General features: G+C 39.6%; 1 protein-coding gene across 13 annotated transcripts in view; it reads left to right on the top strand.

Annotated features, from left to right (window-relative positions):
• ELMO1 (engulfment and cell motility 1) overlaps window positions 1-24,755 on the top strand; it is a 328,408-nt gene that overhangs the window by 163,922 nt on the left and 139,731 nt on the right. For all 13 annotated transcript variants that reach the window (XM_009679671.2, XM_068935901.1, XM_068935900.1 and 10 more), the window contains 2 exons: window positions 546-650; window positions 14,245-14,353. In XM_009679671.2, coding sequence (XP_009677966.1) covers window positions 546-650; window positions 14,245-14,353 — 214 coding nt within the window. The remainder of the gene's footprint in view (window positions 1-545; window positions 651-14,244; window positions 14,354-24,755) is intronic.

Genomic DNA, 24,755 nt, shown 5'->3' with positions numbered 1-24,755 from the left:
TAACTTCTCCAAAGTGAATCAGTTTAATTTCATACATTCCTGTCTGTGACCCTTTGTGTTCAGGCATCCACAAGATCCAACAGGTTTAATGAAGCTTTCAAATTTAGCAGCTTTTTCTCCTTTTCCTGTTTTTTCTGAGCTAGTTCAATAGCAATTTTATGGATAAGTGTTTTGGTGGCTCTTTGCATATGTATCTACATTTTCAAGTGAAAAGTACTTCTAGTCTCTGGTACAACCTATGAGTCTCTCTGCTGTGAAAGACCTAAGGCACCTGTGCTTCTAGGGCACTCAACCTTTTGAAAACTCCAACCTGTAGTTACAGAGCTGAACGACTAATACACCAGCCACAAAGGTTTGGCGTTTGGCTTAACATTTCTTTGGGGTATGGGCCACTTCCTTGTTGTGTGTTTTCTGCTCAACAAAAAGAGCTATGTTGCTGGATTTTTTTGGCATCAGCATGCTGACATGATGCACATTGTAAATCATTGGGGAGCTGATAGCTTTTGTGAAGATACTGATAGAGCGATCTGACTGTCTTTTTGCAGAACCATGTAAACCCAGCAATGGATTTTACACAGACCCCTCCAGGAATGCTAGCCCTCGACAATATGCTGTACTTCGCTAAACATCACCAGGATGCTTATATACGGGTAAGGCTTCTTCTCCCCTTTCAGATCTGTGCGGTTCCCTGTTCACAATGATGATGTCCTGTTTACGGTTCCCTTCTAAGAGGAAGTTCAGAATCGTGATGCCATTACAACAACGAACTCTAGGCAAGCAAAGCATAAAACGTTAAAAGATGACACGTCTGTAAAAGCTTAGGGAAGATGCTGTGCAGCTGCGGAATCCGTCACTGCCTGTCTGAGTCGAATATTACAGAAGCCGTGCTACTTTTTGCTTAGGCCTGCAAAAAGAAGGGAAGTAAGCTTGTGCCTTTTTTGGATGCGTGAAGAATGTCCATAAAATCAGAAATGAATAATTGTGCAGAATTTTCTGCCCTGCTCTAAGGCTCCTAAAAACTAATAGTGCTTTCTGAAGAAAAGAGGCTTTGACTAGGAAATACCTTGATAACTGACTTTGTTGGCAGCGTCCTGAGAGTTAAGATGCTCCCGCTAAAATTACTTTTGTAGTTGACGTAATGCTTGTAGACAAATAGGAAAGAAGAATTATGATTCACTTGCACACCCCGTTCCTGCCCCTACCCGCTCCTCCTCCTACATTTGTTATTTCAAGGGTAGTTTGAAACAAGTTATATGTTGCTTCCTTACGTGAAAAGGCATACAGCAGAACAATACCTGTATCTGAATAGACCAGCTTTTCCTGACCTTTATTGAAACTGAAGGTTTGCACATGGCAGATATATCTAGCACACGTGGGAAGAGAGGATAAGAAATCAATATGTGAGGAGTCAAGAAAGTCAGAGTTTTGAGACAGTTGGGGTGGTTAAACTCCACAAGAAAAGTGGGCACATGTCGACTTGCTTAAAGCAAATAGTATGTAACAAGGAGACAGTAGGCATACCGTTCATTTCTACTAAAAAAGAATGAACTTTTAAGTCAGTATGCAATATGGTCTAGTTTTTGCTCAAAGTAGGATAGTGTCAAGGGTGCAAAAGATATGTAAAGGGTGTGCTGAGATATCCAGGCCAGGATGACCCACAGACATAGTAGGAGACCACAGGAATATCAGATTTGCCCTTCAAATATATCTTTCTGTCTCATCCTGAAGCTAGCAATAACTATTAAGTGATACTGTGCTAGCATACAATGCAGCAAATTTTTATTAAACACTATAAATTCCTGAAATTATGTGTTATTTCATATACTGGACGGTGAGGTTTTTTTTGCTAGAAAAACTATGCCGAATTGTATTTTTTGTTTATGAAAAGAGACTTGGTGCTTCTCCATAGGCTTCTTCTGAAAATTACAGCTTTAGAGGAAAATATTGCATAGTGGGACACTACAGAGAGTAGCCAGTGCTCCCAAATGAGGGAGAGAGATATTTTTAAGAGGTTTTGAAAGACTTCAAAGAGGACAGAAATTCTGTTGAAAGAGAACTTTCACTGGCATCTCTCAATTTTTTCATATTTTTAATCTTCATGTTGCAAGTGCCGTCTTGAAAATTGAGTTCAGTGTTGCATATAATTACTCGCTATTTAAAAGAGACTTGAGTCCGGACTCAATTTTGTTTATACAGTGGAATATTTTTGCTACCGCACTACTGACCTGAGGGGCTTTGGTGGTTTTTTTGAGATGTCTGTCTTCAGTCTTGTATGATTCCTGTCATGAGACTATTTGAGTGCCTTATGTATTTCCCACTTGAGAAAGAGTATGCCTATGCATGTACAATATAAGTGCCTACTGAGGCACAGTTAGATTAAATTACTTGCCCAGAGTTGCTTCGGGAACTGTTAATGTGCCTGGGAATACGTTAGGTTACCCATCTCTCCTGAGCCGTGCGAGGTGCTGGCGTGGTAGCTCGCTCATCCATGGCTCTCCACCCTGGCGTGCTAGCAGTGCACAGAACAACTCCAGAGATAAAAGGCACTATGCAACTCCTAGAGCGTTGCTAGCCTTTGATCACAAAAGCCACCTACTTTCTTATCCGTTTAGATGCATTTCAACTCTCATACCCTAGCAAATAAAAATACTCTCTCTGATCGAGGTGAAGTCTCCACAAGAAATTGTTAGATACGCAGACAAGGAACACTTGCATATTGAGCAACTTGTTTGACAGGAGATCTTTTCTTTTTTCCTCACCGTTGAAACTAGGAGACAGTTTGCCTTGTAGGAGGAGAAATTATTTTCAACTTGTCATTTTGTAATACAGTTAACTGCTGTGCCATGGGGTTAATTCCTAAGGCTCCAAATGAGATAATATCTGTGCTGTGGAATAAATAAAAATTTAGACTGGAAACCAAAGTTGATGTGAAATGAACCTGCAAAATACCAAGTTTTTCCTGACAGAATGTAGTGTATTAAGAGAAGATACTATCAGGAGATCAGAGTGACTATGCTGAGTACCCTAGTACTATGTACACTCAGTAGCCCAGGCCTATGTGGTACCCCCAGTACTGCATTTAATGGGCAATGCAAATCACTGCGTTCTGACCTGCTGCTTTGTTAAGATGTCCCCGCTGCATGGCCCTTTGTAATGTATCTTCTTATATTACTTATTCCCTGCCTTCCCTTCTAACCTCTCCTTATCCAGTCTTTTCAGTAATCTCCATTTTTCTTTCTTGTGCTCCCTCTCGTAAATCATTCTGTTTTGAATTAATGTGCCTAATAAATGGATTAGTTAGGTGGGAAGGGTGTCTGAAGCTAAAGTGCCCTTCAGCTGAGGGGCAATGGAGCTCTGAAGACAAGTACCAAACGAATAATTCATAGTAATAGGAAATGCTATTGCGATGTGTTGAAGAGCACGGGCGTGAAGGATGGGTAACTGTGCATCATGGAAAAAAGGAAAGCATTTCAGATGAAAACGTGGGGTGTCACACTGCAGAGAAGGAAAAAAATAACCAAACCTTTTCGTTCTTTTGATTCTTATCTACGTTCCCACAATCTATTTCCGTTATTCTCCTTTTTCCTGCTTTATGTCTCTTCCTGAAATTACAGTAGTGGGTTTTCTGTTCAGGCTATTGTCCTTCTTTCAGAGAAACACAGTGTTATTTTTCTTTATTTGTACTTTGAATTAATTGTTTTTGAATCTCACTGTCTGTTTGCCATTTAATATGACTGGGGCCTCAAGAAGAAAGGCTATTTAGTGGAAGAAAAACCCCATGATTTTCTTTGTCTTTAGCTACCTTATAGATTAAAAAAAAAAAAAAGTTTCCTATTGATTTAGTTTCCTGTTGAGCTAGCTTTTCTTTTTTATTGTTTGTTGCCATCAGTGACTTAAGTAAAATGCACAGCATTTTGTTCATATTTCAGTTAATCAATTGCTGTTTTTAGAGGTTCTACTTTTAAAAGATGGTGACACAGTATGTGGAATGCATTGATGGAAGTAATGCTGAATCTCTGCAAGAAATTTTAAAAGTTTCCACAGGAAAAATTGGCAGTTTCCCAAGCTACATAATTACAGGACAGTCAGAGTGTATAATTAAAGTTAACAGTGAAGAAAATGATTGGAATAAAGCTTTGTGACAGATCATCTTTTTTTGTTCTTTTGGAGCAGACAAGTTTCCCCCCGGCTCCTATTTTCTCCTTTCCAGAACTACTTCAGCTTCAAGTTCTACTAATTTTAAAAACAAAATTATAAGTTACCATTTAAAACAGACTTTATTCAATGCAGGTATCTGGAGATTTTCTTTTTGGTGACTTGTAGCAATGCACCTTTGAAATTTTCCTGAGTGTAGAAAGGGTTTGAGTAAAAACCTTTCCATGGAAATCCTATTATGTCATCATTGCTATTAGTACCTCAATTTATTAGTGCTTTGTTGTTGACTTGTTTGGGATTTCATGGTGCCAGATTTTATTTAGAGCAATTTTGTTTTCAAGATACAATAAAGAAAGAGGTATAAATATATGAAGCCAATATTTTATATACATATGTGCTTCTATGTATGTGTTATTCATTTGCATAGGTGTTTTTTTTTTCTTTCTTGTGTGTGTGTACACTTCAGTGATTGCCATTATTGATGTAAAATAATGAGATGTGCTTAATTTGTTGTAGAGTTCAAGCTAGAGGAACCAAAGTGGAGCAAACCCTTTATTTGTAACCCAGAAAAATTTGATAGCTGTTTGTTGGCCTGGGTTGGCCTGTGTGCCCTATTTCTGCCTTTTTCTTCTATGGAAATACTAACTTTGCAGTTTTGATAAGTTGACCCCTAAATGTGCAGCAGCCCTCTACTGTTCATCCAGGTATTCTGGACAGGAGGAAGCAAAATCAAAGCTACTGCTCCAGTTGTGAGTGTACTGCCATTCATCTTGGATCTTGGCTAAATTAACAGTATATTGGGGTAGAAAGAGAAGATGCCATTGGGTAAACTGTGAATGCATCTTCTCTTTTAATGTGCTACTATTTCAATATTTCCTTATTTTATATTTTTCTCACAGGCATCTGAGTATAGTGAGAACCTTCAGCTGGGGGGGAGTGTAGGATTTTACTACAGGTTATTGTTCTTCACAGTAAGTCACCTGTGTCAGAGAGAGGCCCTATACTACATTGTCTGTGGTGGTGTCCACATATCTCACTCTTATGAATCTGCTTTTGATGATTGACAAGTTGGTGATCTGTCTGAATTTTTCTTCTGGGTTTATAAGCAGCCATATTCAAACAGGTCTCTGCTTTTTTGAGGACAGATTGTGTCTTGAGAGGACAATTATTCTGTCTCTTCCTTTCCTTTAAGCTAGTTCCATGAGAGATTGTTTCTTTTAGCAAAAAAACAGAAAGAGAAACTAAATGGCTTCAGTTCTGAGTGTTGACTATCCATTTGTTTGGATTCAGCTTAGTGGGCTACCCAAGTTTATGCTCGATTCTTTGTCTTTCATTAGATGAGTAGGCTCTTTATACGTATAGGGAGAATAAGTGTTCCTTGCAAAGAAATCATATTACTGTAGGCTGGAATTTGATTCCCTCATCTGTAGAAGAGAAGGTATTTTTCCCCTTCCTCCAATGATTTTTTTAATCTATTTTGTGTAAATATTTGTTAAATATTAAATGTAAAACTTGCAAACAGTATAAAATATTAGCTTCAGGGTGGGAAACCAGTGTTGAAATCCATGCTGTAAATTTGAATATTGGGTTTGTTGGTCTCTTGGTGTCTTTTATGATGGATCCATTGCTACTACGTTTTTGTGCATGATATTTAAGGCACTTAGTGATAGGTTCCTAAATTTTCTGTTCCTGTATTTGAAACAAGTTTTAAAGATTATTAAACTGCTTCAAACAAAATGTTGGGACTGCAGCTGATCCAGTAGTGGGTTTGATTACCAGAAAATGAAAAATGAAGCTAGTTTAGGGTCAGAAACACAACACCCTCTTTCCCCTACATCTGCTGAGCTGGACAAGCAGTTATGCACAAAGCCGGGATGCAGAGATGCTTTTTTTCCGTAGCAGCTATTGGAGCTGCTACTTTTGGGTAATGGAGGAGGGAGTTCTTTTTTCTTTGAACCCTTTAGTAGTGATGGTGGAGGAGTAGGTGATGTTTGTGAGCCCTGGTGATACAGGCAGGAAGATTGCTGACATTCAACAAAGACCTTTCAGAACTTTAATGGGTTGAGTCACAGTCAGACTGTGCGCCATATACTTTCTAACCCATGCAGTTGTTTTATAGGAGGCTGCCTACACATCCTTCCGCCAATTCACAAAGTCTCCTTGTGCCTACTCATTCTAGACTCATCAGATATGAGTAGTCCAACATATAATTTCAGCACTTTCTGAAATAAAACCAAGCCTGATTTCTGCCATGCTATTTTTCTCCAGAAATGATTGGAAAGGGGTGTAATTTATTTCTATGCTGCTGAAGGTGGAGGAAAAAAAGTGAGCTTTGTTGCTTTTGTTTCCTTGCTGTATCTCATGTGAGAGAAAAGTTTTATACATAAAGCCTAAATGTCTAAGCCCAGTGGTTCTCAGCCTGTCAACGTGTTCTTGCCTTCTTTTTTCCTCACCTTTTTTGTCACATTTTCTGTTCTTGCCTTCTATTCATGTCTATCTTCTATTTTGTCTGCCTTTTGTCTTTTCCCAAGCCTTACTCAGTGTCTCTGCTTTCCCTCCCAACATACCAGGAAGTTCTCTGTTTTTGATCCAGGAGCTCACGTCATTGACCGCAAAATTGTAGCGGGTCCCCATGAGTGAAGAGAGACCAAAGCCTGGAGTGGTCGGTCGCAGTGTAAATATGGAGCCAGGTTAATCCTGGAGGAGGAAGAGAGTCGTAAGAGAATTGTGACACCCCCTGCTGGCACAGCCCCATGTGATATGTACTGTGGGACATATGGCAGCGTTGCAGTCCTATGTTTGTTCAGCTCACTTCTGACCATTCACAACACAAATGAATCTTGCCATGTATATGGGAGCTGTTGGCAAAATGCAGTCCTTATCCAAAACACGCAGAAGTTGTTAGGAATCTAGCTATTGCCTTTAGTAGGTTTTGAATGAGAGCACAAGTTGCAGTGGGAGCACAGGAAGATGTGTGTGGCTTTTGTAGAACCACAGTCCCTTCATCTACAAAGCTTCAAGTTGTGTATACGTGGGGGAAGAAGAAGAGTGGCTTTGGGTCTCATAGCTCTTCCTATTTACTCTATGTCCTAGCTATTACAGTGCTCCCCCAACTGCCTGTCTCACTGATATAAGATAAAGATTCAAGCTTTCGTAATACACCCATGTCACAATAACACTGTGGTCCTGGTGGGACCCGTCTCACTCCATGGAAGAAAAGAAAGAATTCAGAAACTTGCTATATCCTGCAGGTATTGTAGGTTCCTACCGTCCTCCTCTGTCTTAGGAGAGCAAGGAAGGAGAAGTATTGCCCTCTCACATCTGAATGGGGCGTATATGGAGGAGGAGTACCTGGCCACTTATGTTCGAATTGGAATGGGCCAACACTAAATTGCTCCCCTCCTGCCTGTGCCGGTGGGAAGTGAAGATCAGTTTCTGGCGCTGCTTCTAAAGATGACATGGCAGCGAGATCTTCTCTTCTTTCTAGGGTGTTACCACCACCGTTTACAGGGATTTGGTTGATTGTGTGTGCAGTGGCAAAGAAAGGAGGAAGTTCTATGATATTTTAAGAGAATTCACAGTGCTTTTTGCTTTTGGTGGGAAATGAAGTCGACACGATCATGCTTCATGCAAAACTTATTCCTAGGGGGACTGATCATGTGAAACAATTGCAGGATCATAGCAAAGTAGCTTGTAATAGTTTGGCACTAGATTTGGACGATGGGGAAGGAATCCATAATTTTCCAGAAGAAAGCCAAATACTGGAAATTTTAAGCCATCTGTGTTAGCAGTGTTTTATGACTGCAGAGGCAATCACTAGAAGTAATATTACCAGGACGCGTTGAATTCGCCCCGTTACATATCCGTTAGTATACAGTGACATAATTGAATGCTTTTCCTTTCCCTTCCCTTCTATATGAGTGTATGAGGTTATCTCCTGGCTGCTTAGCCATATACTGGGCTCCATGCCTTCTCCTAGTAGCTCTCACTGAGAGCAGCAAAGTGCAGCGTGCTTTTCACACAATATGTTGGTTATTCCCCAGCTTTGTTCATGCTTTTGCCCTGTGAGGCTCGCATGAGACTCTTAGTAATCCTTAAAATGGTCCAATAAAATTAGGTCTTTCCCAATTAAGGCATGGCTTCCTTGCTGAGTTTCTCACGTCAGTGGCTCCTTTCCTTTTCTGTTCCAACATCTTTTAATAGGCCCCATCTCTTCCCTCTGGTCATGGCTTAACAAATGGCAATTCCAGTCCCTTTCTGAGGAAGACGGACAAAACTGTTTTAGTTTTGCCTTGAAGAATTTCTGTTAAGCCTCAGGAATGTGAAGGAAGGCTGAGATAAGGGCGAGAGGAAGCATGGGAAATTGAAAATGAAACAGGGGAGATAACAAGAGAGGTTAGAGGGGACAATGCCGAAGGAAGGTTTTTAGGAGATCACTGATGCTGAAGTTAAGGAAAATGACAAGCTGCCTCGGGAGGGAAGCAGAATGGAGAAGAGGAAAAATAGAAGCTGAGTCTGCCTGCAGTAGAGTCCCTTATCCTTCTCAGGAAGTATATCCTTATGATTTGCTTCCTAAGGAATTACTGAAAGCACCTAAATGGAATAGGAATGGCAAAACCTACTCTGTATGATGAGAAAGCTTAGGAAAAGGTAAAGCCAAGGGTCAAGAAAAGGAAGAGGAACCCTGCAATTCTTTGGTATTAAAATGTTATCAGATTGTTTGTGTTTGGTCTAGGCAGGTTTTTACCATCTTAACTAACCAGCTCTCTGAACTTCTTGATATTAACCTACTGCGGACTGCTAGCAAACTCAGCCTCTGTAGGATCATTTTAGATAGGACTATAAAGTAGGTGTAAGGAAATGTTCCTTTGTAATAGTGCAGCAGTGCTAGTTGAATTATCTGTTGTGGAATTTATTATACGTATTGCTGCAGTTATAGTAGATCTTGCAGCCTTTTACTTTTTGTATTTACTTCCTAGTCATAATGAATCTCTATTCTATTGCCAAGCTCCTAGTTCAGGAATCTAAGAATTACATCTACAGTTGCTGTGCTGTTGTGTACTGGGAGCCAATTTTGTCTTTATTGTAAAGGATTAAGGGATTGGCTAGGTCAATTTTCCTAGTGAAGGAGGATTATCTGGCAGTATCTTCTTCATGGTTTTTGATTGGGATCTGAAGATGATACCCCTTTAAAAAGCACTGTTCTTTGTCAGTCATTAGCTGTCAGTTGAAAGAAAAAGCTTCATTATTGAAGCGGATGCAAATTTTTAAATCCATGGTAGTCAAACGTGGAAAATATTTCATTTAGTCCACTGCCTCCCTGAGGTCTGTTTTGTGCTCCTGGGACAGTGATGGACTTGATGAATAATAGAATGGATGATCACAAAGGAACAATAGGAAGTTTCATGTCATGAAGTTAGAAATTCTTTTGATTTTGTTTTCTACACTACTGGGGATTTTACCTTATTCTTCTGTGATCTTGGCATGACATATGAATTTCTATTATATTACTGCCCATGCCAATGGTACATGGATTGTAAATGTAGGTGACCTTATGGGTGATGCTCAGCACCCATACTTTCCATTGTATTAATTATATTAATTATATTAATTATAATACAATGGAAAGTATATAAGATCTTACTTTCAAAAATAAGAACCAAACATATTTCCTAAGGAAGAAGATTCTTTCCTGTATCTTTCTAAAATGCTTTGCTGGACAGTTGGATGTTGGAGGGCTGCCTTCTGCTTGCTGAAAAGATTTTGGCTTCAGAGAAAACAGAGTCTTTTAGGCAATTCGTATTGCTAACTCAATTCCCCAGAAAATTTGGCTGTCAGCGGTTGCTTACCAGTACTGCCTGAAGCGTCTACCTTGGGAAACAATACCAAGCCTTCATTTCTCTTTCTGGTTACTCCTTGATTTTATTTAGTAATTGGGAAATGTTTCCCTTCCATTTATGGCAGGACTTCATAAGTTAGAGAGAAGAAGTTTCTACATTAGATGCATTAAAAATAGTAAAACTGTACAGATCTGTATTCTACTGCAAGTATTTGTCCAATTCCCATGCCTGAATAGGCTGCAAAGTTTCATCTGCAAAAATGTCAAGAAAATCGATAACTAACACTGGCTTTCTTAAAAATTTCAACTCCTTGCATTTTTAAAAGCACTATAAGTGTATTCCTTTCTCCTCATCTACTAGTCATTTCAACTTGTTCTTGCGATTCCATTTCATTCTCTGTTCTCATTCTCAGTCTGTCTCTTTCTCTCTCTTTCCCTCTGCCTCCCTCCCCCCCATTTTTTCTGTGCTGCAATAGATTTTTCTATTCTTTTTTCACTTCATCTGTTTTCTTACCAACTCTCTCCACTGTCTTGCTCTTTAGTATCTTTTCTCACTCAAATTTCTCATGTTTGCGCTCTCTTGGTAATTTTCTTTTCCTTTTGTTTTTTTTTCCTTGAGATTTTTGTCTATTTTTGTTTGTTTTTGCCTTTCCCTAAAAATCCTTATTTGGTGTTGAGTGTTGCAAATTGCAATTGTTTTCTGCTCTGCCTCGTAGCGGTGGGCAGTATTGATCAAAGGAACAGAGGATGAGAAGACTATATGCAGCATTTAGTGCTGGTTTATTGTGAGATGGTTTTGATTTTGTATCTGTAACGGCATATTAGAAGCTGTATTTCCATGCTGGGACTTCCCAGTTCTGTAGCTCTGTAGTGAATAAAAGAAGAAGCAGCAGCACTAGATGCCTAGTGTCAAAGTAGAGGACAGTCAAGCAGCCCAGAGCTGAGATAGGACTGAGGGAAGCTGATCCTGATGCTGGATTTCTCCCGTCATGTTCATGCGGGCTGCCTCGAAATCTTTGCTCACCCAAGCAAAATTAGCCCCCATGCCTGCAGATTGTGAAATGGCTGGTGGATCTGGAGCTCGCGGGGGATACGTGAGGGAGAGGAGGAGGAAGATGATAGCGTGCAGCCACTTCCTGAGCCTTAATGATAGACCTCCGTTTGAATGAAGGTTGTGTGGGCTTGGTGGCTTCCTTGCTGCTTTCCTTTCCTTGGGAAAATAATTGTTGTGATAGAAGTGTGAATCAAGCCAGCAGTTCACAACTGTAGGCATACACAAGTATTTTCAGTCTAGAGCTATGTGTTATGTTTCTTTCCCTGCTGTAGTTTTCACCAGCTTATTAAGCAAACATGTCCGTTTCCTGCTTATTTCTCCTCCGTAACCAGATTGATCAAGGAAATAACATTAAAATCACACCCTTATCAGCTGTATTTATAGCATTTTACTTTGGAACAGGATATGAGTTGCTAAGTTGTGAAAAGTATGTTACAAATATACTAATGAATGTTGTAACTCTGTTGCCAGGATTAGGAATGATTTCTCTTTGGGCATTTAAAGAGCCTCTTTTTTTTTTTTTTTTTCTTTCTTTCTTTCTTTTTTGCCATTGCTGTTTCTTATAGGAGATTAGTATTCGCAACTGTCAAATTTGCCTGCCTATATTTAGATGTAGTAGAAGCTCTGCCATCTTCCCTTTTTGCAGAAATGTAACATGTCAGCTCTGCCTTATTTTGCACAGCAAATGCCAAAAGACGGATGCTTGCAGAGTGTGAATGAGGCTCATTCCAAAGCTACTTTACATATTGATTACTCAAATTGCCATTTAATTTGCTATATAGCAATACACAGTGCCTTAACTATTTCTCTGGCATTCTTATTGATTGCTGTAATTCTGCCTTACGTTATATGCATATATGGTGTCACTATTAAATATTTATGCGCTCATGAAATGTTAATATGTTGGGTTAATGTGAAACTCAACAAAACGCATTTGCCAGAAGCAAGCAGGAATGCTGATCTGAGTGCTGCTCTTCCCCTCCCCCTTACCCTTTCATTTTGCCTCTTCATTGATTTTTATTACCCGTGTTTCTCCACTGTATCTAAATCTGTGTCAAAGCAGCCCCCTGCTCCGGTATGCAGATTTTATGTTTTATTATGTGAGAGATAAAAAGCGTAATAATAAAACAAGAGGAGTGATCTCAGGGAGGTGTTGAGACACGGCATTACATTGCACTCGTGCTACTCTCTCATTGCTCTTGCATTTAGGTATGGAAATGTAGCATTATCCTCCATGAAAGACACTGAAGCAGGATGACTCATCCTGAATGCAAAGTCATATTCACATGTTCCTTGAAGGGTGGCTGCAGCAATGTAAAACAAAAATTGCAGGGGTGTTTCTTTGATTTGATACAGCTCTTATCCAGATATGACGGGGAACAATTAGATGTAATTTATCCCAAAACTTTTAGAAGGAAAATTGACTCCTCTAGGCAGAGTGGTGAACATGATACTGATACTGCCCTGTTGGAAAAGCCCAATACAGGTTGGTAAGGGTCAAATAGCTGTCAAATCCCTATTAGCTTCCTAAGAGTCTGTGGGAGGTCCAAGTGGTAAAATAAAATGACAGAGGATATTGAGCACTCTTCAAAAAACGAAAACAAGCAGTCACCCACTCTCATAACACAGAGGACGAGATTTTTTTTTTACAATCCTGGGTGACGGGTAGGGTCAGTAACAGCCTCCATTTGTGCAGTAGGACTAAAATAGGTCCTGCATGGCAAAGAGGCTTTGGTGTATTATATGAAGTGGGTTCTCACTCTTTTTCCACTCTCACCTTGAGCTGCTTCACAGAGAAGGTTTCTATGCACGTGAGAGTATGAATATGCAACATTTGCAGCTGAGATCTGGGGAGGGAGGGAAAGGCTTTGCTGGCATCCAGTCCTCTTCACCACCACCACTGTGTTTTGGGCTACGTTCTAGCCTTCGAGCCTTTTACAAATCCTGGTTTAGTGGGAATTCCAGGGTGTTTAGAAAGGAGCCTAGAATTTTCTATTTTACTGTTTTGGAAGCTTTCCTTGCCATAAAAGTTAAAGATTAAAAAAAAAAACGTGATGAAGATAGGAGCTGAGGAGAGAGGAGGAGTACAAAGTGGAGAGCAGTGTCTAAACATCTGTTTGTGAAGAAAATTTAGAGAATCTGTGAAGTTCTCTGATGCTTAGCAAAATCTTTTTACCTTTGAAGTACGTTTTCTTCCTCTCTTCCCCAGCCCCAAGGCTGGTAGAGCAGCTGTTTAGGATGTGTGTTGTGGTTCCTTTTTGAAGCTGGTGGGAAAGTGTGTTACGGCAAAGCCAATTCTTACTGCAAATCGGAGCTTTTCTTTTTTTCAGGCCCTATTTTGTGCTCTTTTCCTGTGAAGGCTCACAGCTTCAGGGAAAGCTGTAGTATTGTCATAACTCATGTTTTTCTCCTCCACAATGGAATATTTTATCTGTTTGCAGTGCCAGTGAAAGTTTTATCACAAATGCACCTGATACTGCAGAACTTCAGTGCAAAATTGTTCAAGAAATTCTTTTCCTCTGTTTAATTTGGAGTGTCACTTAACAGAGAACACAAAGGATCTTCCTGAGCTATTTTTGGAGCATTCGTGGTCTTGATGCAAGAATAATGGCTCACTGAAATGCTTTGCACGTAAGCATAAGTGTCTACCATAGTAGAGAAAGTGAGCACATCTTCTTTCCCTAGCTGTGGGCTTTCAGTTTTTTTTTTTTTTTTTTTTTTTTGTTAAACTCTTGGACCTTTCCTGGAGCCTGAATCCATCTATGTTATTTTGTCTGAACCTTTTAAAAAGTTCCTTCTAGGGATGTGCTCATGCTTATAAATCATTAAATCCATTTCCCTTTAATCAGTGAATTTAAAATGAAGCATTTTCTTTCCCTTAGACTTCTACTTCAATTTCTCCAAGCAGAACAGTGACGTTGCATGGGAATGGCAAAGCTTCAGAGTCAGCCATGAAACAGCACTAATTCTGCACCCCTGACTGTCTCAGACATAGGGATGCATTTATTTTTTATTAATATTGGATTTTTTTTCCCCTTAGCTCTTTTCTGCCCTGTCGTTTAGCTGGGGGGTATGTTAATATTTATGAAAACAATCTTCACAAAGAGCATACCCTGTATATGCTGGACATGGAAGGCAGTACTTCAACTCACGTGTTCTTCAGACTGATTATTTTCCATTTTGATTCCTAATTCAGATTGTCCTGGAAAACAGTAGTCGAGAAGACAAGCATGAGTGCCCATTTGGCCGGAGTAGCATTGAGCTGACAAAGATGCTGTGTGAAATACTGAAAGTAGGAGAGCTACGTAAGTTGACTTGTTTATTTGACCTCTAAGAACCATAGATTGGTTCAATGATACCTGAAGTTTATTTCAAGGATTTTCCTCTGGGAATCATTTTTGAACATGGTTGTGTTAAACACCGACACTCAAAATGACTTTACCCTTTTTTCAGTGCTTCTTGCTAATTTGTGGGCATTCCAGGGATAAGGGTGGAAGAGGGGAAATGGCATTTGACCTTTGAATCTCTTCTGCGTGAAGCTGGACAGCTGCATCATTTCCTGAGAGATCAGTTCTTTTCACATTTGGGCGATCTGGTTATCTTCTCTGTGGGAGGGTTCATTTTCTCACCTTTCCAGAGGTTTGTACATAGGTAGGTTTCATGAGTATCACTGTCATTCGTAGTGGGATTACTCATCTAAACTGACACATTGCGTTTTCTATTAGATACCTGATATTTAGGTAGAGCTTTAGATATGCATATCAGTTACTCTAACAGAGCGATATAAAATACTGTATTTTAATACAAAGTAAACAAGCATTCTAAAAAGTTATCTTTGGCTTTGATTATAGTCACTCGACAAAACGTTAGATACTATCTGTTGACCATTTCCATATCATCATTAGCCTAGCGTGTCAGTGTTTAATTCTGTCAATATATCTGAACTTCAGTTACCTGTTGATAAATGTTTTGCATCCTGCTGCTGCCTGTTCTGGCAAGTTTCTTTTTCATATGGTACAAACAGGGGGCACAACTGAGACATTTTCTTCCCTTCTGCGACATCTTGTTTCCTTTTGAATTTTCTTGCTAATAAGGGTTTTCTTTTACCCTTAACCCGACATCCACAACAGCAAAACACAACAAAACGTAATGTGAAAAGAACAATTGCGAAAGGCAGCACGAAAGCTTAAAGGTGTCACTTCAGTTCTTGCTCCTGCTAATTCTGCAATGGACATCAAAAGCTCTGTTTTAAGTTTGATGTGTTTTTTACTACATCTAAAGCTTTTAAATCCGGTGTATTGGGAGACTTATTGACCAAAAGAAAAATCTTTCCCTGTGCAGTGAGCCAGTATAAAACCCCCTGCGTCACTTGTAGTTTCCAAATTGACGCTCAGTATTTGGCAGACCCGGCGGAATAGTATGGTATTTGCTTTTGAATACCATCCTAAGTAAACTAGAGTTATTAAGGAGTGCATTCAGTAGTTCTATAAATAGATAATTTAGGAACTATTTTAGATCTCTTCAAAAGTGAAGACAATGGTAATGTGGTATGTAAGGTTCAGACTATAGCAGACAGGTTTCTTCCTCAAAATAATCTTACTGCTGCAGTTGGTATCTAGTGCCAAGTCATCCATGATAAGTCTGTCTGAATTTTCCTGCCAATAAATGTAGGAGAGACATGTCCTCTCAAAGCCGTTAGACTGGTTAGATTAAGTGCTAAAGATTAGTTTCATTTTATTTTTACAAATACACAGAAAAATATCCAGAATTTAATGTACTGCTTTGTACATGGTGTTTTGGTATACATCCCACCAGTCCGTGGGACTTGCAGCGCGCTTTGCTTCTAACAGAGACGATTGATCTGGAGATTAACCGAGTGTTCTCCACCTTCTTTGCTGTGTCATGAGAAGTCATTCAATACAGAAACCTCTTTTTGTCATAGACATGTTTGTCCGTATGGAGAGGGCTATTAATATATAGGTGGTTTGCCACATATGGTATTGTTCCTTATGATTGCATCTAACTACTGGAGGTATTCACCTTTCGTGATTAACTCTTTCATTATCTGGTCCTTTTAAGCAGGGAGTGTGAAAAAAATAAAAGTTTTTTTTTTTTTTAATCAGCTCAGTTATTTAGAGAAAATATGAAGGGAAAGATATTTTTGTTATCTTATTTTTAAAAAGAAAAGTAACTTTGTCTTTTTTTAAGTAGCTCTACAGTTTGAAAGTGTGGGTGTAAAAATGAAACTTAAAATTTTTGCAGAAAGAGCCCCCAGGTTGAGTGGAATTGCATTTTAATGTTCTAACTGCTCGGTGCTGCACGTTCCCAGCAGGCTTCTCATGGTGGTCTTTCATAGGCCTGTCAAGTCATATAGACAAAATTTGAACTGAGGAGAAGTGCATTGGTGCTTCTGTAGAGAGAAATTAACAGGTAGCACCACTGACTTCTGTGAAGTTGCACTAACTGCACCCACAGAGTGTCTGCCTGAGGTTGTGGAAGTAAGATTGCATCACAGGGTTATGTTCCCAGGGACGGAGCTAAGGTTACCTCTAATGCATCTTGATTCACCTGTTCAGCCTAGTACGTTTGCTTAGTGTTTTTGTCTTTGTGGAAATCTAATTGCCATTTACAAAGGCCAGAATAAAACACACATTTAAAATAATGTGCATCAAAATGATCTGTGATCAGCATCCAGGTAACACTTTGCATATGTTATATTGAGAAATGCAAATGAGAAGTGACGTCTTAGGAAAACGTGTGTAGCGGTTTATTCTTCACTTGAAAGCAGATACTGTAGTGCTGAATAAGATTGGACATCTTAAAAATCAGTTGCTACAGTGTAGGGCAAAGGTGTTCCTAATAGTTTGTATATATTTTTTTTTCAGAATGTGTGTTTTAGGCTGCCAGTGTTTCTTTAGAAATTCATAGCCAGTCGTTATTGTATTGGAACGTAAAACTTTTTTTTTAACAGTTTCTGAAGTGTATAATTTAAAAGCACAATAAATTACCTTTTGCTTATGAAATATTCAGCAGTAGAAACCTTCTTAAAGTGCAGAGTAGATAAAAGCTGCTAGACTGTCCATTATTTATGAAGAGCACTTTAATGCTGATTATATTCTCCTTGCTCCACTGTATTAAATACCTTCAGGCAGCAAGAAGACGTTTTTTCCATTTCTTCTTGATCCTTTCAAGCAGTGCATTCATCATGTAAGGACTTGCACGAGAAAGTGTTAAAGGCACCAGCCACCCCTCTAGCTTTGGTATTTCCCCAAATCCAAGTACTTGACTTCCCCAAATGCTCATGACTAGGAAATTAATGTCTTCTTCAGCAAAGCATTTAAGCACATGTTTAAATCTTGTGTAAGTAAAGAAAGCTCAAGTATAAGCTGCAAGCTCAGCATATGCCAAATACTGTACAGGGGTGGACCCTGGAAGTACAGGAGCTGAAAGCTTAAAGGTTGATGTAGTTTTTAAGTAACATGGGAATTGAAGTGAAACGTGCTGAAGTCTCTCCTTCAGTGGAATGTCTGAATCAGGGAAGAGTGGGCTATTTGGCTTAAATCTTTTAATCTCGCATTACTGTTACTGTTAAAAAGGCATTCGAGAGAGTGGCTTTACTGAGTGCTTGCCAAGACACTCATCTTGGCAAGCACTATGATAATTCTGATTTTTCCAGTGATAGTTTCTTATACGTGTTTTTACTTGTCCTCTGGTCCCTGTGTCTTGGAGCTGACATCGTACAGCGATCGCAGTCATCCTCCTCCTTCAGGGTAAGGCACTTTGCTGCATCAACGCCTGTATGCTGACTATGTGCACGAAGAACAGCTAAAATCAGGCCATTCCTATTTCCTCCTTACTACATATGAAGAGAAGATAGCCTCCATTTCTTCCCTGTTCTTCCTTGAAGCTTCAGTACATGGCACACATGCTCAGAAAGGAACACCCACTTAATAGACTCCTAGCTTTTCAGGGAGAATGATAGCATTGCAGATAAATAAAGAAATTGAAAACAATGTCCAAAAGGCTTTCCAGAATTGGACTTAATAAATTTAAGAGGAGATTTGGGGTTCCTTACAACCTAGCATTTGTCTTAGACAAGAGTTTGAGCTCAGCATTTTGCATAAGTAGCCCTGGTCCTCTCTGATCAGTGCCTACAACACCTCGTTTTCTGTACTTTGCTCAGCATGTGAGACTCTTCCTACCCTCGAACCTTGTGAAGCTCATTCCCATGAGAAGGTGATATTTGTCTCTATTACTTGATTTATGCAGGACTGGTACAGTTTCCCAGACTTGTTGCCTCGTTTCCATGCAGGTTCACCTGAAGCTTCAGCTGAAGCTGAGTCGTGAAGCCGGCAGGGAGGTGTATGTGTCGCTGATGGGTGAACAATAGATTGCAGCGGTGTGTACACGGGTGCCTTTTCAGTGCTTCCACTAGAATTACAGCGTAAAGATGTTTCATAAGCTAGTATAATTGCCTGCCTTAAGTTATTCTGTAGCTAAGGCATGTCAGACTTGGAGTATTTTTTGAGTGTGTTTGGAGTAAGGGACAGATGTTGAACTGCAAATTTTTGATTGTTTTGATGGGAGTTGTTTAGGAGCTTTTGCAAAAATCTGTGCTCAAGCTTTATGACAGACTGCAGGGGTTTATGCCACATGCCAGATATATAGCCCTAAAGCTTGTATTAGACAACTTTTTCACTGGGTTTTCTTGCTTCCTTTATGTGAGGAATTTAATTCTGTCTTGGGCTTTTGTTAGACTTGATCAGTTTGTAGGTTTTTTTTTTTCCCTTGACAGAGACGATCTAAATGCCGGTATACTAAAATGCCCTTGATGCTGTTTGTACATGTTCCTGCTATAGATTTCTCATTGCAATTATTGCCGAAGTTGCAGACTTGAAATTGTCTACAAATTCTCACAATTGTCCCTTTATCACATAGAATGTGCTGGGTGTTTAGAAGGTATACAGTGATATTCATGGTTTTGCCTGCTGAGATAAAAGTAATCGAATCTCATGCTTCAAGGAGTAATCTGGTTGCTGCAAGGGTCAGGAAGCACTTTTTCGTCTTTGCACAATTTTTCCTCTGCGTTGCACAATCCTCAATGTGCAATTTAGTTTTTTTCCTGTTATTCTTTCCCTGAAAGCATATTGGTCACTGCAGGATCAGCACTCTGGATGTGAGGGCTTGCTTGGTTTGGCTTTCCTTTTGCTATAGAAAATCCAGTGTTTTTATATCTAAATGTCATGTTTTTAATTTTTTTCTCCTTACTTGAAGCCTAATTACCTTTCTGCCCTCCTCCTCCTCCTTGTCTTAAACGTAAATACATAAAGCCCCAGAAATAGTAAAGAAAATTGCATGAGGGATTTTTCAGTATTTTCACGTTTCTTCTGGCAATTTCGTTTTGAGGAGATTCTGAAACATTTTAGGAGTCAGCAAATGTTTGTTAGGAAGGTTAAAAAAAACTTTCTTACCAAAAAGTGGTTGGGTGAAATGTAGCAGTTTTCAATTTCATCCTGAATTTCTTAATCTCATCCTTAGAATGCGATAGTAGAGTAACAGTTGCTATTTGTTTCATCCTGGCCACTGGAACTAAACTTTAGGGTTTGTGGAGTTTTAGGTTTTTTTTTTTTTTTTTCCAGGCTATAATGGATGAAGCAGTAACATAAAAGTCTGGGCAGGTGTGACCACAAACAAGATGATGTGGTTAAAATAGATTGGGTAATTGCCATTGCAAAAGCTGTGGATAAAGTACAATATTCAAAATGTCTTCCATTTTGAAATCTCTGAATCTTTTCTAGGCATTGGAGAAGTTTGTTAGCTCTTTACGTCATGTGCTCCACTGCACTTGGCTTGCCAGGAAGATACGTGTGAAGTTGTGAAAAATGTAACAACAGAAACTTCCCTGCAGTGTTTCTAATCCTATCCGACTTGGACAAGGAAACGATAAACAAAATCTCACAGTAGATTTCAGGCCTTTAAAGCTCACTTGAAAACACACAGGAAGAAGGCACTTCAGGCAGCTAAGATATACAGCCAAACATTTGTTGCTATTTGGAACAATTTCTAAACATTTTAAGGGTTTCCCATTGCTCTTTGCTCTGTGACAGGTTAATGCCGAGCAGATTGAATTTAAGAGAAAAATCATCTTGGAATCCATTCTGGGCTTTACTTCACTTTGTGTGATTAATTTCTAAATACAGATTTATTAAAACTAGCCAAAGTCTGCCGTGCTTCTCATCTGCAACAAGTTTTAAGATTTCACAGTACTTTTGTGCAACAGACTGGAAATGTGCAGCTGATCTGTTTAAAATAGATATATAGTTGCTTAATGAACTGTGTACAGAATTAATCAGTTTATAAAAGCCTCATGTTGTTTTAATGGCAGCCTCACTGTATTTTAAAGCTGCTTTGGATATTCCAGAAGAGTTTGTATTTGCAACGCTAAAGGATTTTCAGGGTGCAAGCAGGAAGTTTTGCAGGTGGAGAGGAGGTACCTGAGGGTACCTGGAAAAGCTGAAGTAATTTCAGGATTTGAGGACAATTCCATTAGCAAAGGTGTCTGAAATGAGAAACAGCCTAACAGAGTAGTTAACCTTTAGTTCCTGAGACACAGCCCTACTGCAAAGGCCAGACAATGTGCTGTATCCTGGAAAACACAGGAGACCCTGGAAATAATATCCCTTTTCTTGAGGAGGTGACCATCCTTGTCACAACCCCCTAGTGCAGTTTGCTTCTAAGGTAATGAATGTACCAGAAATTACCCTGCATAGTCTCTCCACAGGGAACTTGAAGGATGCTGTAGGCACGTTGGACTATCTGTTGACTGTGCGGTCAAGCTTCTGTGAGAAAGCTTTATTCTTCTAGGCTTTTAAACTTAGTTTATCCCAAGTATAAACTTGGTAATTCATCTTTTTTGTGATTTATTGTGGCTCACAGTAGATGCTTTTTAAAATCTGAATCTGCAAGGGACCTTCAGCTTTAAATGTATGCAAAATTCAGATTGTCAGGCTCCTGAGAAAGAGGCTCAGGCACAACGGCCTGATGTAGTACTAACCAAAGATAAGGCAGGCACTGAGTACGGTTTAGTTACGTTTATCTGAAGCTTGTCTCTGGTTAACAGGTGCTATTTCTCCTACTACACATTGTGCATTGTAAATACAACACAAACTCTGCTTTCCAGGGAGCCACAAGGGTGTTTTTCTGTTGCTTGGTGGAGCACACAGATAAACATGGGTGTTCTCAGAAGAAACAGCAGAACAGGAAATACTTTTATCACATAACTGTACTTAAATTTTGGCCCCACTTGTTACTCTTTTTAATTGGTAGAACTGTTTTAATGGCGAGGGTACATTTGGCCGTTGATCACTCCTGATTCTGTTCCCCATCTGTACAATAGCTGTTTTTCCCCTTGTCTTTCCTATCTAAGTATCTGGTAACTGTTTTAAGGTAGCATGTCCCTTTTACTTTATCTCTGAAATATATGCATCCCAAGAGGGACAGATCTCTCTGGGAGTCTACAAGTGCTACTTAATTCATATGAAAAAACTGAAAAACATTTTCTTCATTCAAAATTAAATCTCAAATCCTTGTGATTTGTTTTTTGCAAGAGTTTTTCCTCTAAGAAGTGAATAGAAAATAAATGAAACAGAGTAGTAAAGAAAATATATTAAGATCTGAGGCTTTTAAGTTATCTGTCATTAGCTAGCTGTATTTACTTGAAAAACATCATCAAGCTGCACTGTATGTACTTTGTAAATATTTACTGGTAAATCTCAATCTTTGCAAATAAAAAAAAAAAACAGCACTGGTGAGTAACCTGAAGGATTGGAGCTGCACTATAAAGGTGACACAATTATTTAATGTTGAATAACTGATGTGAACATACACGTTGAAATATCATCTGTCACTTTCATTTCTGTTGAAACGCTTGCTAATGAAAAGCTTGAGAAAATTAGCTTCTAACAATTAAACTTCACTTGCCCTTCCTGAAGAAGCGTAGATCAGCTGGAGTTATGACAGGGGAAAGCTGGAGACCCTCAGGCCTTTTACAGACCTTAAAGATGTTCGCATTCAGCTTGAGTTTTAATAGTGCAGGCTGAGTAAAATAAAAACGAGGGTCTGCAGGGTTATATTTTGCTTCATGTTTGTTTCGCGATGCAGGATTCAAAGCAAGCATACTTAAAAATACCCCTTTAGCTTTACTTGTTTATGCTGTATATGGCAGTCTGTATACACGAATTAGCAGAAACTTTCCAGCAACTGTTTAAATGTAGTGAACGCATTTTAATGGCACATTTATTTATATATGGCAAGGAATCACATCTCTTGTCCTGTTGTTTTGTAACGTTGCTGGTCTCTGCGCTGAAGTTTTGTCGCAGCCGTCTTCTGCAAATCTATAAACAATGTCAGGGTAATTTTTAAACCTGAAACTTTGATACCTGCTAGTAGGGGTGGAGGATTACTCTCTTAATTTCCAGAGAGGAATTCTGAATAATTTGAAGAAAATCGGCCTATGACATTAAATACGTGTGGATGTGGCACAGGACATCTCGAGGTGGAGCCATGAGGTGAAATCATGACCATCTAGAAAACTTTTGCTTTGGCATCAGTGTCTCATGTTCCTCTTTTGGGAATTAGGAAAGTTGGAATTTAGCTTGATCCATCTAGGCTCGTTTTTGAACCTAGTCTTGTGGCAGAGCCAAGGAGAGGCTGCTTCAGAGGAGAGGAGCACCTCTCCGGCACCTTCTCCTGCCTTGCTCCCTGAGACAGAAGCATGGGTGGCTCCTTAGTCACTTAGGGTGGTCCAAAAGTGGCCCCACAGGACACTTTGTAGCCTGCCACTGACTCCTTAGGGATGATAGAGCAGTGCTTGGGTGTCATGGTCTAAAGGAACCCCTCTGCCCTCAAACAGGACTGCTGCAGCGGTCAACAGGACTCGCAAAGGGGAGATGGCAGGCTGAGATGGCGGATCCTCCAGCAGGCCCTCCATAGCAGGCTGCCAACGCGACTATCTGCTGGCAGAGGGGAGGGAAAGCAGTGGGGAATGGAGAAATCCCTCAAGTGCCGCATGGCACCTGTGACTGTCGAGACTTCATTACATTTTCATAGTTAATTATAACCCATATTTTCACATCTGTTGCATGCCCTTGTCTTTCCCTGCCTCGAAGCTGGTCATTCTGCAACCAACATCACTAGAACTTCCCATTTAGTATTTCTTGATAGATCTGAGAGAAGATTACTGTAATTCTTCCATAGGGAATATAATTCCTTTCACATTTGCTGTCCCCAATGTATGGGTAAGTACATATGTGCTCTGAGGACAGGCTGGGAGACGTAGCAGGGTCTCCCACAATTCCTTCGTGCCAGTTTGGAGGCCTGAGGGCAGAGCAGAGCTGTGCTCTTCATGAGCACTGGTTGTGTGGCTGTATATGCTGATAAGTCATTTGAGGAATATAATTATTCGCTGCCTACTCAGGCAGCCTGTCGCAGTAGGCAATATATGAATAGGGAGGTGTGCATGCACGCACCCGTACAGACTCTCACTCTTTGACTTTGAAGGCAGGTTGTCAGATGAATTTAGGCTCCTATAATTCTTTATTTCCTGTATTTGGGGCTATCAGAAAAAAATGGAGCTCTCTATGTAAAGTTATTAGATGTGCGAATACTTTCTGATGGAAGTTATTTGCTACCTCTAAACACTTTTTAATATACTGCTGCCCCTTTGGCTTAGAGAGCTGTGATGTGTTCTGGACCTTTCCAAGCTGTTGCTTTTGAAGGGAAAAATGGGGGCACAAGTTAGACATATCTGTATTTTTCCCTTGTTTTGTGCATTGCTAAAGTATATACACAAACTTTATTCTTATCCTTGCAATTTCAAATGCTGTGTCTTTACAGAGCTCTGGCCTTCAGCAGTTCTAGGTTTTGACTCTTTCAGCACCTAGCGATTTACTTATTTTTCCTGCACCTTTGTGTTTTATATGTGCACAGCTTGCTAATTTACTTGCTCATAATCCCCAAACAGGATGGTGGATTCTGTTTTCTCCCCTAGTAGTCATCACTACAGAGTATCATTTTAATTACTCTATCTAGCCTCTAGGAGTAAAGGACTGGGAACATCTATCAGTTTGATCCAGATTTGCCCTCTCTTCACATCAAAGACCCACTTGATGACAGTCGTTTAACAAAACGTAGCATAACAATATTAGCTATAAGTGTGTATGAAGTAACTGATAAGGAGCTAAGGAAATGTGTTGAGCTCTCTTGTTTTTTCATCTGAAGTAGATTATCAAGACGTAGAAAATATAATTGGTTGTTTCCACGCATGTGAGTGTGAAAGAGCTTGTTGGTGTGACACTGACTTTTTTGAGAGCTGCTTGCAATAAATTGTCTTTTGGTGGATAATGAGTCCTCTGGTAGATTGATTGCTTTTGGGTTGTTTCATTTTTAAGTATATAGCCTTTCAGCGCAAAATATAGCTGATGATTTGCTGATGACAGAAAAATTCTAAGGCAAGATCTCTGATAATTTGTTCTTTGGGCTTCTTCAAACGCTCACTGAGAATTAAGTATCAAACTTCATTAAAACAGAAAGCTAAATGATTAATCGCCTTATAACCATGCATATCACGTGTTCGTCTTACAACACTGAAAATATATTTTGTCCTTGATGCGTTCAGCTGTCCGTAGCTTTGTGTCTGGCGTAGAATAC

Source organism: Struthio camelus, chromosome 2, assembly GCF_040807025.1.
Source record: "Struthio camelus isolate bStrCam1 chromosome 2, bStrCam1.hap1, whole genome shotgun sequence".
Taxonomy (NCBI): domain Eukaryota; kingdom Metazoa; phylum Chordata; class Aves; order Struthioniformes; family Struthionidae; genus Struthio; species Struthio camelus.
Note: the sequence above shows the minus strand (reverse complement) of the source record. Positions and strands in the feature narration are given on the sequence as shown.